This window comes from Tetrao urogallus (assembly GCF_951394365.1).
Source record: "Tetrao urogallus genome assembly, chromosome: 15".
NCBI classification, from domain to species: Eukaryota; Metazoa; Chordata; class Aves; order Galliformes; family Phasianidae; genus Tetrao; species Tetrao urogallus.
In genome coordinates, this window is record NC_136828.1 from 10,389,509 (window position 1) to 10,405,572 (window position 16,064).

The 16,064-nt window shown below is 41.6% G+C and overlaps 1 protein-coding gene across 2 annotated transcripts in view; it reads right to left on the bottom strand.

Annotated features, from left to right (window-relative positions):
* Positions 1 to 867: 867 nt before the first annotated feature.
* USP22 (ubiquitin specific peptidase 22) overlaps positions 868 to 16,064 on the bottom strand; it is a gene marked incomplete at both ends in the record, with an annotated part of 86,829 nt that continues 71,632 nt past the window's right edge. For both annotated transcript variants that reach the window (XM_079542857.1, XM_079542858.1), the window contains 7 exons: positions 868 to 910; positions 2,246 to 2,395; positions 4,165 to 4,227; positions 5,673 to 5,764; positions 8,468 to 8,594; positions 9,385 to 9,543; positions 11,113 to 11,218. In XM_079542857.1, the coding sequence (XP_079398983.1) occupies positions 868 to 910; positions 2,246 to 2,395; positions 4,165 to 4,227; positions 5,673 to 5,764; positions 8,468 to 8,594; positions 9,385 to 9,543; positions 11,113 to 11,218 (740 nt within the window). The remainder of the gene's footprint in view (positions 911 to 2,245; positions 2,396 to 4,164; positions 4,228 to 5,672; positions 5,765 to 8,467; positions 8,595 to 9,384; positions 9,544 to 11,112; positions 11,219 to 16,064) is intronic.

A 16,064-nucleotide genomic window follows, 5' to 3' on the forward strand; every position in this document is an offset into this window, starting at 1 on the left:
AGTCATTTTTACTGATGGTTGCATTTATGAATTTCATTCTTGTGGAAAAAAAAAAAAAAAAAAAGGGAATAAAAGGAAAAAAATTAAGAAAATAGCTATTTATAGAAAACAAAACAAAGGGCTCAAACAGAAACGAATCTGTGCTGATGCTTTGGATGAGCAGTCCGATGGCATTGAACATTACCTGTGCAAGCAGGCATGCTTGGAAACCTGTCTGTATTGTAGCTTCAGTTCCACAATTCAGGATTTCTTTTGTTGGTGGAAAAAAAAGAGCCTAATAGTTTCATACTGTATTTATTTAATAACTAAAATTCACAAATAAAAAGATACTTGCAAAGTCCTTTAGTTGTGTCATTCCCTCCTCCTCCACTCTACTGCTTTCAGATCCATATGCATAAAAAATGGGCTTGGATTTTTTTTTTTCTTTTTTTTTTTAAATTTTTAACTGTTATATGATTGGTCGTTGGAGCTGAAGCACCAATGGAGAAGATGCTTTATGGAGATGAGAGTACACCCCCTCGCCTTCCCACACACGTTTTGGAGGAACATAGGAGATGTACCAGTGCCCGGACTCCTCTGCTCCCATTTCCCCCACCCAGAGCATTCCTTTCATTGTATTTTTCCTCTGATAAGTGACTGACTGCAGCCTCCTTTTTCCCCCTTGCTGTCCTTGCGGGACCGCATACACGGTGGACATTGTTCATTTCTCACTCCGCCAGGCTTGGAGCCAGTGTCAAGTAGGTCCTGTTACAGCTCAGTGCTAGTTGTTTTTTAATGGGTCTTTTTATTTCAGGTAGGTTTGTGTGTCGATTCAGAAGGCTTGCTTATTTTCTTCCTTGTTTATATCTGACAAGCTGCTGGATAAGGCTATTCATACTCCAGGAACTGTTTGTGATAGAACAGCAAATATCTGCAAGAAAGCAGAGGTACAGGTTCAGCTTTGTGCAGCACATCGTAGCAGATCAGTATTTCCACGGATGCAGCTGTAAAAAATGAGAGCTATTAATGCTGTTATTCTTTTCAAATTGAAGCAATACTCCCAGCTCCCCACAGCAGAAGGCAGCCGAAACGATTCCACCAGTGACTCAGGAAAGGGAACAGTTGTCCATCAGTCAAACCCTCGTGCTGTTTGAACCTTAACTTTAGAACTCTGGAAGATGGGACAGTGTTGAAGCTCATCCACCCAACACATCACGGCACAGCACGTAACTGCGGTGCTTTAAGATGCAACTGTTCTTTTAGACTCCCATAACCAGAGCACCAGACATTAGAATATCACAAACTGTTTGCCATTTATCTGACAAACAGAAAGAACCAGGCATGTGGGTGAAAACTCACGTGTCCCAACCAAACATGACTCATGTGTATCTCAATCTGTCCTCAAATCTGGTGTTTTAGCAGGACAGAACTCTTCCTGTCCTTAATTACTGTACATGTACTGCTACACGGCAGAATCCAGCCCTCAGGCAGGTACGCCAACAGGTAGCACACTGATCTCTGTGCTCTCTTTGCACACCAGACACTGATGGGCTCACTGCACAACTTGCCTGAAATGCTACAAAGCAATCTGTGGGCTTTCCAATTCGTACTGTTCTGGGTCCACTCCTATGGAGCTCCCTCTGCACAGTGGAGGTCTGCTCGGTGTCAGCCCTCATCTGAACAGGGGAAACAGATCAGAGACCAAACCAGCTCATAATGAGCCAGATGTGCAGTGGCTGTGTTGCAGATCTTCTCACTGCCTGTGGCAGCTCCTTCCAGAGATGTAGCCCATCTCGTTATTCAATAAAGAGAAACTTATTTCTTCTGCTGACCTCAGAGCGTAAGTTAACATTACATGATTTGACTAAAGCAAAATTCAGATATCACAGGAGACTTTTTTTTTTACTTCCCAGTTGGAGTCCAGAAAAGGAAAACAGGAAAATCTGTCTAAAAAATTGCAAGCTGAACATCTGTGTCTGCAGGAATTAACATAAATGTCATGAATAATTAAAACAAAACCCAAACAAGCTTATCTCTCCTGTAACAAGCCCATGGTTGAAAATGCCAGAATGAAGACTTCACTTTTTCAGTTAACCTTATTCCTGAAATATATCCCAATCCCCAGTGATTCCCTCAGATCACCAGATCACAGAATATCCTGAGTTGGAAGGGACTCACAAGGATCAAGGCCAATTCCTTTGGCCTCTCTGACAGTTTTATGTCCTTCTTACACTGTGGCACCACAAACTGCACTCAGTTCACTTACCCTTCACTGTCTAGTACATCCTTAATGCTAGCCTTGGTGATAATGGCATCATCACACTTGAACCACTGGTCCTTGTGCTGCCTGATGAAGCTGGTATAGTGCCCACTCTCCAAGGTTCCCTGGTGATTAACTACTGCAAACAAGGAATACCTGGAACAGGAAAGAGTCAGTCAATACAAGGATCAAAGAGACAAAAATAACTGACATTTTGAAGAGGTAAAAGCTTACATTCATAAATACATACAGAAATATCATCAGATCCATCAATGAAACAGCAGCTCTTAATGCTGACTGGGAAGAGGCTATCTCTGCCCAGGGAAAGGGAACATTTTTCTTCCTGCTCCACTGCAGCATTCCCTTCTGATGACAGTCAGCAGCTTCACCAATACAAGCTACTGAAAGTTTTCTTCTAAAATACATGAAAGTTGATGCATCCCCTCAGAGGACCACTATTCAGTCACCTGCTTTCTTCTGGTGAACTACTTAACTCCAGTGAGCCAGAAAAAACACTGGAGGGGTACGAGAGGAGGCAGTCTTCAGTTTAGCCAATCTTCAGATATTTCCAGTGATAAATTGCTACACTGATCAATTATCCTTACTTTGGAAAGTCTACCAGATATTATGTTACATTCAGCCTCTACTTCCACCTTCTTGATGCTCCTGTGCATTTGTTTGCTAGCCTGAAAACCAGCAGACATGTCTCAAAGCAAGGTACTGACACACTGATCAGGCTGCCTTTAACTTCTTTGCTGTAAGATTTTGCTCCCTGTCACAAATATACTTGTGGCTCTTTCTGGAACATTCTCCAATCTTTACCTCTTCCTTACAATGCTATCCCTCCAACCTACAAACAAACACAGCTGCACAATGGTAAAATAAGCTCGCTAATCTCCCTTGATACTGTCCTACTTATCTTCAAAATCTACAGAGCTCTTTTGACAGCAGTGCTGCAGCACGGCTCCTACTCCAGCTGAGTGCCCACAGAGCCACAGATGTCCCTGTGTCATCCTTTTGTCAGAGGAGTCCTTCATCTCCCCTGCATGGAGGATTCTAGGATTGCAACAGCATTTCACAGGTACGCAGCACGCTCAGCAACTCAGACACCTCTGCTACCTCATCACCTCATCATCTTCTTCATTAACAACTTCTTCAACCTACGTCATGTGCAGACCTCAGTAGTGATCAATTCTGTTTTCTTTCATGTATCTGATGAGTCAATTCCTTTAGGGCCACTCGGAGCACAAGTGATTGGTGTCTGCTTCTGTGACAACTGTGACAGACCCAGATAACTGTCGGTTTTTGTTAAAATCTATCACATGATTCCAGTTTCTCAATGAAACTTTCAGTGCTAAATGAAATCTGAGGAATTCACTGAGGAATTTAAGTACACAACATCAGCACGTGACTGCAGCAACTGAATCTGCAACCTTATTTTAAACAAGTTAGTCTCAGAGTCTCCTTTTCCATGTAGCTAAGTCAATTGGTTTCAATTACTCTCCTCAAATTCTTTAGCAAGTCCTGTCCCAGCCACTTTGTTACTCTGACTAGAATCCAGCCTGATTACTGAAGTCATCAGAGCTTACTTTCAGCCCTCTGAGAATTGTTTTTGTTAGTGCAACAGAAACAGGAACATCTCAAGGCAACACACGGCCCTTTGGGCATCGGAACCATAACTGCTAATTTTGTCCACAAACCAGTTACTGGCGTTTCCATCTTCAGATCAGTAAATCAGCTGCCACAAACCCACGAAAAGGGAATGCAATCACGGCAAACCAAGCTTTATTTTGCAACCCTTCAGACTTACTGTGCTGTCAAACGCGTAATGCGCTCTGTGCTGCAGGACATGCAGCAGGCTGCGTATCTCCTCCTAGGAGCCAACTACACCCTTCACAGTAGGAGTCATGGAATGTACCACTTACTTATTATCATTGTTTAGACTATCCGTCGGCTGCTGGTACTGCCCGTTCATTCTGCTCTCTTTACTGCAACACACACACAAAAATTCAGTCACTTAAAGCAGTGGCTTCCCAAACCCAGGAAATAGGTTTTACATGACACAGCCTGTTTGCTCAATCCAGGTCCTAAATCGAAAGCACAGTGCTGCTTAGCAGCAGAGAAGGGCTGCTGATTAGGATGCTGAAGATGCTTTATTTGTTCTTGCAGCAACGTTACATAGGCAGCACCATTTCTCCTGCCAGTCAAGGCTTTGGTGCTGCAAATACAGATCTGTTTACGTCAAATGTCCTATCCAAAAAGCTTTAAAAAAGGTTAAGAAACAATTTGTATTTTACACCTGCTAAAATATCTAATTACATCAATCCCTTATCCTCTGATGGGTCAATCATCCTGGCTCTTGTAAATCCATTCTGTGTTTTGACAGCAGCAATAGGATTATGCTGTTGATTTCGTAGGTGATGAAATTCAGATTGCTGAGCTATGCCTCCTGATTATCCCCTCTATATTCCACTATGCTTGATAACTTTCATCAGCAGGGCCTGTTCTATCCATAGAGAATTCACCACAGAGGAACAGAAAAGCCTCCAAATCTCCAGAATGTACTGGAACAAACCATATATTCTTAATATAACAGTATTTAACAGAGCTTCAGGGCTCTCCTTTCTCTCCTAGAAGAAGGATCTATTTTTCTTCAGGGAAAAAGTCTGAAATTACTATGAACATTTCAGTATAAAATAGATATTGTATTCAGAGATGTCATGTTTTGGGGCTTTCTGCATTGCTTCAGATACAAATAAAATCTAAACGTATTCTTGTATATTTGATAAATACTCGTTAGTTGAGCTGATTAAATTTCTTCCTTATGGAAGGAAAAACTTTACACTTTTGTTCAATATAAACATTATGTCCACTTGGGAGGTGGGAGAAGCCTTCCTGTTTGTTTAAATACTCATTAGAAACACCTGTTTCAACCTGACCCATGTGCTTTTCTTGAAGCCTTCTTAAAAAAAAAAAGTGAAGGTACAAACTAACCAACAAACCAGGCTTGCATGTGCACAGTAATAGAGAGGAAAGATTTTTATAGCCTCAGAGATGTCCAGCTGGGCACTGGGTTACATCTAGACTGCAGAGCACCAACTGGGACATGGGATGACTGCTAGGTGGGCTCTCAGGTCATGGGGACCAGAGAACAGAACTTAAAAGTCTGAAGCAACAATGAATCTGAATCTACGAGATTAATATGCAAGAGAAAACATAACGTGTTAATTTAACCAAAAAAATTTGAAGTATGAAGTCCTTTCTGACACACAAAATAGTTCATCTAAAATTAGCTAAGGAAAGACACACATTTCCAGAAGTACCATTATACATACTGCTCTATAGGCTTGATTCAGGGATGTTCATGATGCATGTGAATGGAACTGGTCAGGTTCCATGCAGATCTCTGGGGGATTTAGAACTTGGTACCTACCTGGAAGCCATGAATGGTGTCATGTCCAGCTCCAGTGGAAATGAGACATACGTAGTGATCTTTCGCCTCAGTTTGGCTGAGTGTTCAAACCGCTGGGGACAAAGTGGAAGATTTTTTTTTCATTTGAGATAGACAAAGCCTCTCTATTACAAATGTCCTTAGCTTAGGTACACAAAAGCAGATCACAGTCAGCAGCTCGGGACACCCCAGATTTTTTCTGGACAGGGATCCCCCAGGTAAATGCTAAAACATGTTCTACTAGAAAAACAAGTCACTATTTGTGGAAGGAAAATAAAACAGTATTTGATTGTTTATCTTAGTGTGTATCCACACAAATTCATTTCCAACTGGTGTTCAAAAATACACCGAAAAGGCAGCAAACACAGCCTTTATGCAGAGCAGCGTTCAGTTCTACTGTGCGCTACTCAAATGCACTGCAGCTGCTGCCTACATCAGCATACAAAACTGGTGACAGTAAAAGCTTGCTATCAGATTCACACGTTCAATCCACCCATCCAATCATCTCAAATAACACAAGTCAAGCCTGCACAGGAATATCAATTCAAATTATGGCAAAAATGGAACATGGTCATAAAAGAGCCCTGTCCCTCAGCCAAAAGCAGCCTCAGTACCCACCGCCCTTTCTTCATCTTGTCGATTGAACATTAAATAGAAATGGGAACAAATAACAGAAAGACATGAATGAGTTTCTATTTAAAGGCAGCTTCCCTATCCATTTCTCAGAAATTCTGCTCTATTTACACTTCTAGTTAATTATTTTCCAATCATGGTGCCATAACAATTCCCTAGCAACAGATCCAGACGTGAAAAGGGAAGACTTCCAGAATTCTTATCTTTTGTGTTTCAATTTTGCTTCAAAACATGAAATGAAATTTGCATTTTGGACGCAAACACAATCACTCAGAAAGAATAATTTATTTTCAAAAACATCTCCAGTCATTCTGCATAAGACTGAAGGGGGTTCAGCATAGTGATACTACCTCGTCCAATGGGCAGAATCACCTACACCTCCTGCCCATCACTTTGCACCAAGGAAAAAAAAAAGAATCGAAAAAAAGAAAAACCCCAAACCCCCAAACTCTTTCTCAACAGCAAACAAACCAAAATAAACAAAACCAAAAGCCAAGCAGCCAGCTAAAATCTCTTAAAACCTCAAGGCAGCCATGCAGGAACTGCCTGCAGGAAGAGCAGAAAAACAAAGGAACAGTGTGACTATTCCACTCGGGGTACTAATCTGGCTTATCACATTGAGAACTGCCTTGGTTACTATGGAAGATGTAACTGAGGGAACACTGGTATGTGTGAGGATGACCACCTGAAGGCATGATTGTCCCAAACAGTTTTAAAAGACCAGTAAGTTACACAAGTGGGAATTCTTCCCTCCTGCGCTACCCCTTCTCTATGGAAAGCAGAATCAAGCCCTTCTCATGAATGCAGACCTTCCTGTGGCATCCCATGTTTTCATTCACAAGCTTCTGTATGAATGAGCCGAAATTTGAAAATCAATTTTAAATTGCTGCTACGCTGGATATGGAGTCGTTATGACATTCAGCAGTTCCAAGCTACAATCATTTCCTGAATACAATTTATGAGTTGCTCAGAGCTACAATGACACCATAGTTACACAGAATATTAGGTTTTACAGTATAAATGCACAGAACTAGCTTAGAGACTGCTGGAAAATGAACCTGAAAAGACATCGCTTACTACAGCAAAACCCTACATCTACTTTGCCATGACAAGTATGAGATAAAGGCCTATTTCCAAAACTGTTGGAGCTCCTCATGTGTTTCACCAGGGTTCAAAGCCTAGAAATCATCCAAAAGTTTATTAGCCACACGAAGGATATGGAAAAAGGGTGGAAAATGGAGCAATAGAAGCTTTCACTGGTACACAGCACAGAGGCTGCTGTTCAAAATGTTTCTAGTTGCCACGGCCAGAGGTAAGATACTGCTTTCCTTTATGTAGCTTACTCAATACTACTATCACCAGACAGGCAGTTGGAAGAGCTGAGCACAGTGACCATCAGTTGCTGCCCAGCAATGATGGGACTCCGTCATTCTGTCCCAGGAGACGCTCAAGACCTGAGGTCTGCATCTGAAGAGCTCATGCAGATCAAAGATGCAATTACGTGATGGCTGCTCCCACAGAGGCCCACAGCATTGCTTTTCAAGGACCCTTTGCCTGCTGATGCAGAATGACAGTCATCCTCTATGATAGATGCTTACTTTGCACCACAGTCATGCTCTTTTTATTTAAGACATAAATCACATAGGACTTAACAAGCTGAGGGCACCAACTATGACATATCTCCCATCTGACATAATTTGGATTGGAAATACTGAAGAGTAATCTTCAGTGAATTAGTTGGGAAGATAAAAGAATCCTTCCTCACTGCAAACCTCTGCATGCTCTCCCCTCAGCACAGAGCTTTCTCTGAGGCATCCTTCGAGTAGAAGCATAAAAATGTTACTGCACAGAATGAATAAGCTTTAGTGGAGACTGGCTTTTAGGCTGGTTCAGGTATCACACTAGCCTTTCTGCTTCAGTTCTAGATTCTTGTTAGGTTCCCAGAGATGTACTGCAAAGCTACATTACAGATAATATAATGGTATCTTAATAGAACATCTAGCTGAGCACGCAGTTTGTTCTTCATATTAACTGATATAATAAAAGAAGAGCCAGTGAAAGATAAATTCCTGGACTTGTCTTCTATCTCACCTTCTGAAAGAGGAATAAACATCCTGAGCAATGTCTGCCCCCTGTGAACTTACTTTGAGATGAAAACAGGCCACAATGGGTAATTTCTTCATAGTGAGTTGTTTGGTAGATTCCTGGTAGCTATGGCAACCACTACATTTGATTTTGGCACTGCTTCCTAGATGTTCTGGCCTTGTAAACCTGAAAAATACATTAAAAAGCAAAAGGATGCACAATATGATCAGACTTTTTCACACATGCTGAAATCACTTTTCATGTTACTCACATCTTCCAGCACCTCAACAGAAGCCTTTCATGGCTTTAAGTGACATTTTGGGGAAAGAATTAAAAAAAACAAAACACACACCATCCACATTCCACATCATTGGAGGTATTCACGTTAAGTGCTACAGTTCAGATACCCCAACTGGACATTTATCATTGCTCTACTTGGGCAGATTGCACTGAAGTGCATCAGCAACTAAGAAAGGAGCTAAACGTTCATTCACCTCCTTCAACATGACAGTTAATTTTCAGATGGACAGCAAAGACCTTCTGCTTTCAAAACCAAAAAAACAATGATTTGGAAATTCTGAAGCAAAAAGACAGACTTCTGTGCTCAGCTGCAAACTGTTCTGCAGGACACTCTGTGCCTGTAGCCCTCCAGGGCCAGGGTCAAAGCTCAGATGACATGGAGACACACACGACTGTTTTCAACCATGTAAAGCCACGCTGCCTGCAGCAGGCAGTATAAAATTATCTTTTTGCATCACATGGCAACTGGATTTGATTGCTCACTGTTAGGCCCTCTGTTTCTCTTCTATTCCTTTTCCACATTGCCTTGTGCATAACCTGAAATACGTATAACATGTTTGGGGATTATGCCACGACAAAGCATCACTTACTGCCATTGTTCACTGCCACCTGTGGAGAAGAGAATGGAGCCCAATTCTTTTTACCCCACTAAAATTACATTTGTCTCAATTCATACCTTCGCAAGCAGTCTGTGAGAGTGGTGGTGCCTGATACATGGCTTTCCCCATTTACGACACTGCCATCACTCCCTGGACTCAGAGGCCAGAACGGGGTGGAGGAGCCTGGCAAATCCAAACTGATGTCCCAGAACGGGTCTATCGTTGTGGAAACGCCACTGTGAAAAAGAAAGGAGTTTAATACATACTTGAAGGAAATAAAATGAAGGGGTTCCCTCACTTGAGAGTGCACTCCAAGCAGATATTTGCTCTTAAGAACGATGGGATCTACATCACCCCTAGAGGGCACTCAAAGATGACAAAAACATATATATATATATACACACATACATATATATATAGCTGCTCTAGAGTGTTTTCCCACAACTCATTACTTTTCTGTGTTCTAGGAAATGTATTTCAATGCAAAATATGTTTATTTGTGATCCAGTTGGGTTACTCAAAGATGTTTTGTTTATTCTACCAGTCATCATCAGCAGCACCAGTTACACACAGCTCTACTGGTTCAGAAGGCTGGTGCTCTGCTCAAGACATGGAAGGTGGTGCTGAAAGGCACTAAAAAAGAGGGCCAAATATTTTTGCCACACTGTACTGCACTGAATTAAGCTTTGCAGTTTCAAATGACAATCTCTTGTAGAATTTGGAATTTGAGAGGCCACAGAGTAACCGCATCAAGAACTGTACATTCTCAAACAAATTTCTGTAGAAGACAGCTAAAGACAAGCCAACAGCTAGACTATGGAGAAAGCTGCTCAGAATTGTATTCTGCACTGACCCAAGCCCCTAGCATGGAAGCATTTTCTGATTGCATTCATTATGCTTTGTTGTTGTTCTCTTTTCTTGTAAAAGTACACTATGACTAGGAGATCTCACCAAGCCTACAATACTCTGCCTTTATTTTTTTCCTTCTGTCTTCATTTGTGCAAAGCTTGTGAATTTTCAAAAGAGAATTTCTTTTATTAAAATTGCTTCCAAGTTACAATGAAGTCATAACACACCAAGTGTTTTACTACAAGCATTCTGCAGCTCTACCAGCTAAGAACGTAAGTTCACACTTTTCTCCTACAGCAAATCTCTCCAAGAAATCGAGAATAAAAACAGATTCAATCAAGCACAACACAACTGTCCATCTATGGGACACTGCGAGTAATTATGAAGAATACAAGCCAAAAAAAAGTTTATAAAACAGGAATTCTGACTTCTGAACTGCGGTGACACCAAACATCTTGAAAGAGAAGTCAGCTTGCCTCAGTGCACAGCAGAACAAACACAATTTTTCTTACTCTTGTAAGACATTCACTTGCTGCTGCCTGAGACCAGCTAACATCAGCCTCTTGGAAACCTGTCCTGAATATACCTGTGGCTTCTAACTGAAGGAAAATATGGTTGCATATCAGAATTTTCTTCTAATGCAGCGACACTTGCAGACTTCTGGAACTAAAGAGATCTGGGAAGTCTTTCTCTCACAATCTTGGAAATCATCCACCTTTTAAAAGTAGTAAGAAATCTATAATCCTAAGTCTGTGAAGCCTTCTATGGTTGGTATGTCTTAATATATGATAGTTAACTGGCAATTTATTGCATTCAGCTGTTGTATTTCAACAGTTCTCATCTTGCAGGAATTTTGTTGTTACTTTACTGATACTCAAGAAAGAATTCAGTACACTGCTGCAGCAGAGAGCATGCAGCTTCAAACCAGAGCACAGAATTGGAATAAAAACACTTACTGGCAGACCTGACAGGTAACATCAGACTGTAGTCCGCCTGTGAAGATTTGGTCTATGATGCAGTTACAGTGGTTGGGATTGTTGGCCTTCTTCCCATTATCATCACCTGGAGGAATGCAAACACAGACTGAGAAGTCAAAAACCCTCCTAGGAAATAGCAGTTTGTCTTGGATTGTGACTCCAGTAGCTCTTTATAACGAAATTCAAACATACTGCAAGTTCACATAGACAATGTGGAACCCTGAAAACGTTGTGCAAATAAAAATGAGGAGACAAAAAGAGAACTACAAAAAAATATAAGAGAGAATCAGAAGGTGACCAGAGGCAGTTAACTCCTGTAGAGGTGAAGCTATTACAGTGGTCAGCAAATTCCTTTTTGTGGCACAGCCCTGTTTCCCTTTGCAGAGATGTGCTTTGTGCTATCTGGTGTGAAGATCAACTCCTAAGATGAAAGAGCTGCCAGAACAGTTAATGAAAATGACTCTCTAAACTTCACTAAGAGGGCCACCGTGCCACATTTGCAGCTACCCAAATGGCCAGAGCTTTACCACAAAGCATTAATTTCTGCTTAGACAGGGTTTTGTTATTTTACTAAATGAACACAGAGGAGAAACATCAGCAAATGCTGCTTTTTAATTCTAACACCCTCAACTCCTGAGGGCTGTGCACGAGAGGAGCGCTGCTGAGACCATCAGCCTGCTGCCTGCACCCTGGGCTTCCAGCATTCACCTTCCATTCAACTTTTCACCAGTCAGAAAATGAGAGATGTTCTTATCAGAGCTGGAAAGATTCTTCCAAGGCAGCCCTCTAGCTTCTCAAGGGATACCACGGTCACACACCTATCTTCCAAACCCTGTGAACTGTCACTGCAGGTCTAAGGAGCGCAGCAATTCATTTTTATGATCAGCACAGAGATAATGCCAATGCAGCTTTCTTAGATTAAACAGAGGATGCAGTAAATAAGCAATAACTTCTTGGCACAGTTCTCAGCTTTGAAGCACGCTCCTTCTACTCTCCATAGGTAAAACAGGAGTGACACTTTTCTCCTTCCATTTCTGAGACTTATGCTGACTTCCTTAGGTAGGTTAGATGCAGTCAGTTTTGCTCTGCAAACAGATGCACACAAATTATTTCACAGCAGCAGCTAATTATTCTGTAAAGTACATTTTCATGTGCCTTCCAATATCCTGTAACAGAAACTGCTAAGACAACAGAGTTCTGCCAGCTTCCCTGGGACCTTTAACTTACCACCAAGTATTGCCACTTCAGAAATCGAGTGCTATGCTGCTGACTCCTCAAATCACAGCTATTATTCAAAAGTAATTAATCTCTAGATAAATGTATCCAAAACCACCTGAACAAACCAACGTAAGCTTTTCTTTGCTGAAGTCTTCTTGCAGCAGTCTTAAGAAGGGACAACCTTTCTGCTATGCGGTACTTCAGAAGTTTGTGGAAAGATGTTACTGACTAAGGTTCCACCTGATCCTCAGTATGGAAGTAACGACATGGGTGACACCTACCAATGGCAGCTGGCCACCTGAGTCAATTAGATCCTAAATGCCTCAGCCAAGCTCTCATCCATCTGCTTTACGACTTTTGTTTGAGTTACCAGGAATCACATACTGTTTCCTTAAAATGCCTGTCGAGCAAAACGCTCTACAATTAGATTTGAGATGTGCACGCTTCCAGGTGGGGGTGACCTGGACTCAGACACTTTTTGATCAGCATTTCTGCTGAATCTTCCTGATCTTGGGATCCTCAGAAGGGCTGAATTATGCTAAAGTAGTGGACAGAGTGCACACACAGATAGTACAAGACATTCCTCACCTTACAAAAAGATCACATATAAGCTGTAATGACCACACGTGGATTTAAAAAATATATAACTCTACGCTTTCTATCTTTGCTTTCAATGCTTCATTAAAAAAAACAAAACAAAACAACTGCTACATTCCTGTAATCTCAGGAATTAGAAAATGAGATTGATTCCTTCCCTCTATAGCAAGAGGGCAGAAGCAGAGAATGAGCATCCAGAGAGTATCAGTGGACTGCAGGTAACATCCCTGCTGGGCACCTGTAATAGGCAGCCATCGCCGCCGCCGCCTCCGGGAGAGCAAGAGCTCCCTTTTCAATTACACAAGGCAATTAGCATCAGTAACAAGAGGGTCTCAAAAGAATATCCTGCAAGCCTGTTCACAGCAAAACAGAAGGGCATTACCCACTCTACATTGTTTCCCATGACATTTGGTTGGGGGAGGGAGGGAAGTCAGATTACCACCTACTCGCACCAGTCAATGTGGAACAGATGCCGAGAGGAGGGATATTATGCAGCTGAGAACTGGAAGCTGTGAGGTCGTTGTGCTCAAGTTAAGGTTACCTGTAACATTTCTATCTTACAGAGTTGGTTTTAGCTTTCCAGGTTTGATTTTTAAAGCTGTTTATAATTCTTACTAAGAAATCAGCAGCTTGCTGTAAAGGATTGGTGAGAACAAGTGTAAAACTAAACTCAAAAGTGCATCAACACACATACTAATGTCGTTAAGAGAAGGAAAGAAAAATTAGTTTAAAAGCTTGAATTCAAATTCAGTGGAACTTTAAAAAACCAAAATGTTACCATGCCTGTGCAATTACCAAGCACATTAACTTGTGTTCAAACATATTTGATGTATTACTGAAGTTAAATCATAACTAATAATGGTAAAAACAGATATACAGATTACTTATTAACTTGAGTGTGGTTTTGAAATAGAAATAAATTAGTTTTACCTCTGGTTTCCGTATTTTAAAGGAGAAAAAGGCATCAAAAACTAGTAACATTTTACATGGGACATTTATCAAAACAAGACAGAAGCGTTGACTGTTCTGCTTTGCTTTGGTCCCCGCTGTTCTGAACACGTCCTTGTTTGCCCTCCATCATAACTGTGCACACATTAGTTTCTACGGACTGCAGCAGATGACATGTTCCACACACACATGCTTTACCAGTTCCTGAGAATATCCTGCACAACACACAGCGCAGGCTCCTGCTTTGCTCCCAAATCTCAGCACAGCTCTTTCTGACATGATCCTCAGCACCAGGCTTCAGATTTGCTTTGTAGCAGAGCTGTTGAAGATGAACGCAAACTGCTTCATGAGAAGCAGATAAATGAGGAACGACCAGCTCGAAACCATCACTTTCTGTGGTTGCTGTTAGGGATGTGGGTAGCGCTGGGTGAATAAAGCTCGGGATCAAAATGCAGCATTACTTCAATTTCTTTTTATCTGCTTTTCAAATCTTAGCACAGAAAGATACTGATCTACTGCTCTTTGATGGTGTTGCTGTTGTTATTAAGAAAAAAAATGCAGCCAGTAATTTCTCTGGGCTGAATATGAACTTTTCAATTGAAGACTTGCTCCGTACTGAAAAAAATTACAATTCAACAATTCTGGCCTAAGTTTCCCCAGTTTTGAGCAAGACCAAGACGTGGTTAGTAAAATGGGATGAATTCAGATGAACAGAACTGTGCCATCACAGGAGTCTGTGGAATTATAAATATGAATTTCTCCCACAGCACTGACGGCCTGCTTGCCATACCAACTAACAGCTGAACTTCTGCTACCTGGAGCGGGCAGATACAGCTCTGCATGACACTTCTCTAACAAATGAGGAAGCCTGGAACTCCTGGAGGATCCTGCACTAAGAGCAGCTTATCTGCTGTGTGTTATTCACTGAACAGCCTAAGAACACATGCAGGAAACAACAGACCAATGCCCAATCATTTCAGCATCTTCTATATTCCAAACACATTCAGATACTGAAAATCAAAGCTGTGCACAACAGCTGAAAGATCAAAGTCAACACATGCCAAAGTCCATGTGACTAGTTGGGCTCCAATAGAAAGGAGGTGGCCATCACCTACACAGCAAAGCTTATTGTAGCATCACCCTGGGAAGGAGACTAATATCTGACTGCAGAGCTCTGATTCTCATTGTGAAGCCTTTGTGGGGAGCAGGACCACAAATGCCAACATGCAATGGCACCGCAGAACTCTGAACTCTATAAACCAGCCAGAGAGACTGAACTACACAAGGTGGAGGTACAGCCTGAGCAGCATCTTTCAGTAGCAATGCTGGAAGAAGAATTCAGATGGAAAAAACACTGCATTTTCACTCGGAGGAAGTTTTTAAAGCACAGTCCGTGTGCACAGTTAGCTTAATGGTAGAAAGAGGAGGAATTAACAGCTTAGCCATTTTTTCCTCACCAAAATGTTACTTTTCAATTAACTCAGCCTCTTCCAGCTGTTGAAATGAAAAAATATGATGCATAAGCACTACAGACTCAATTCCTTTTCCTTCAGAAATACCCAGTGTCACTGCACAGCACAGGGCAGCCCTGTGAGCCATCAGAATGTGCCCAGCTCAGACGCTGCAGCTCAGCACAACTGTGTGAGCACAGGAGAGCCATCACCCCTGAGATGTGGTTTACGTGGGCGATAACGCAGGAACCCTGAGCTTCACAATTTCACTACAATTAACTAAAACCAAGTATTTACTCAGTCACCATTAAAAAAAAAAAAGAATAAGGAAGAAGATTCCTATCAGCGTTAAGGGGTGCACATACCTTTGCATATACATTAGACACACAGAACAGAGTTTGCTCTCTTGCAGCCACATTCTTCTTGAAACAGAAGGCAGACAAGGACCCCAGTAAATCCACAGAGGAATACAACTTTTCTTTTTCTTGTGACTACCTGGCCAGCCCATACACGAATTTTAGGGCAGATCATTTTGTGCTTGGTACGATGCAGCACTACAACATTTATCTGTTAATGCCCAATAAAGTTGCATTTTCCAAATTTAGGTAATGACAGACCAATAATGAGAATTCACAGCATCCTCTGACTTGCATTAGAGCATTTCCTGGAAAGCAAAGTAAATGGAATGGAAAAGTGATGACTGGCATCAGTCAAAGC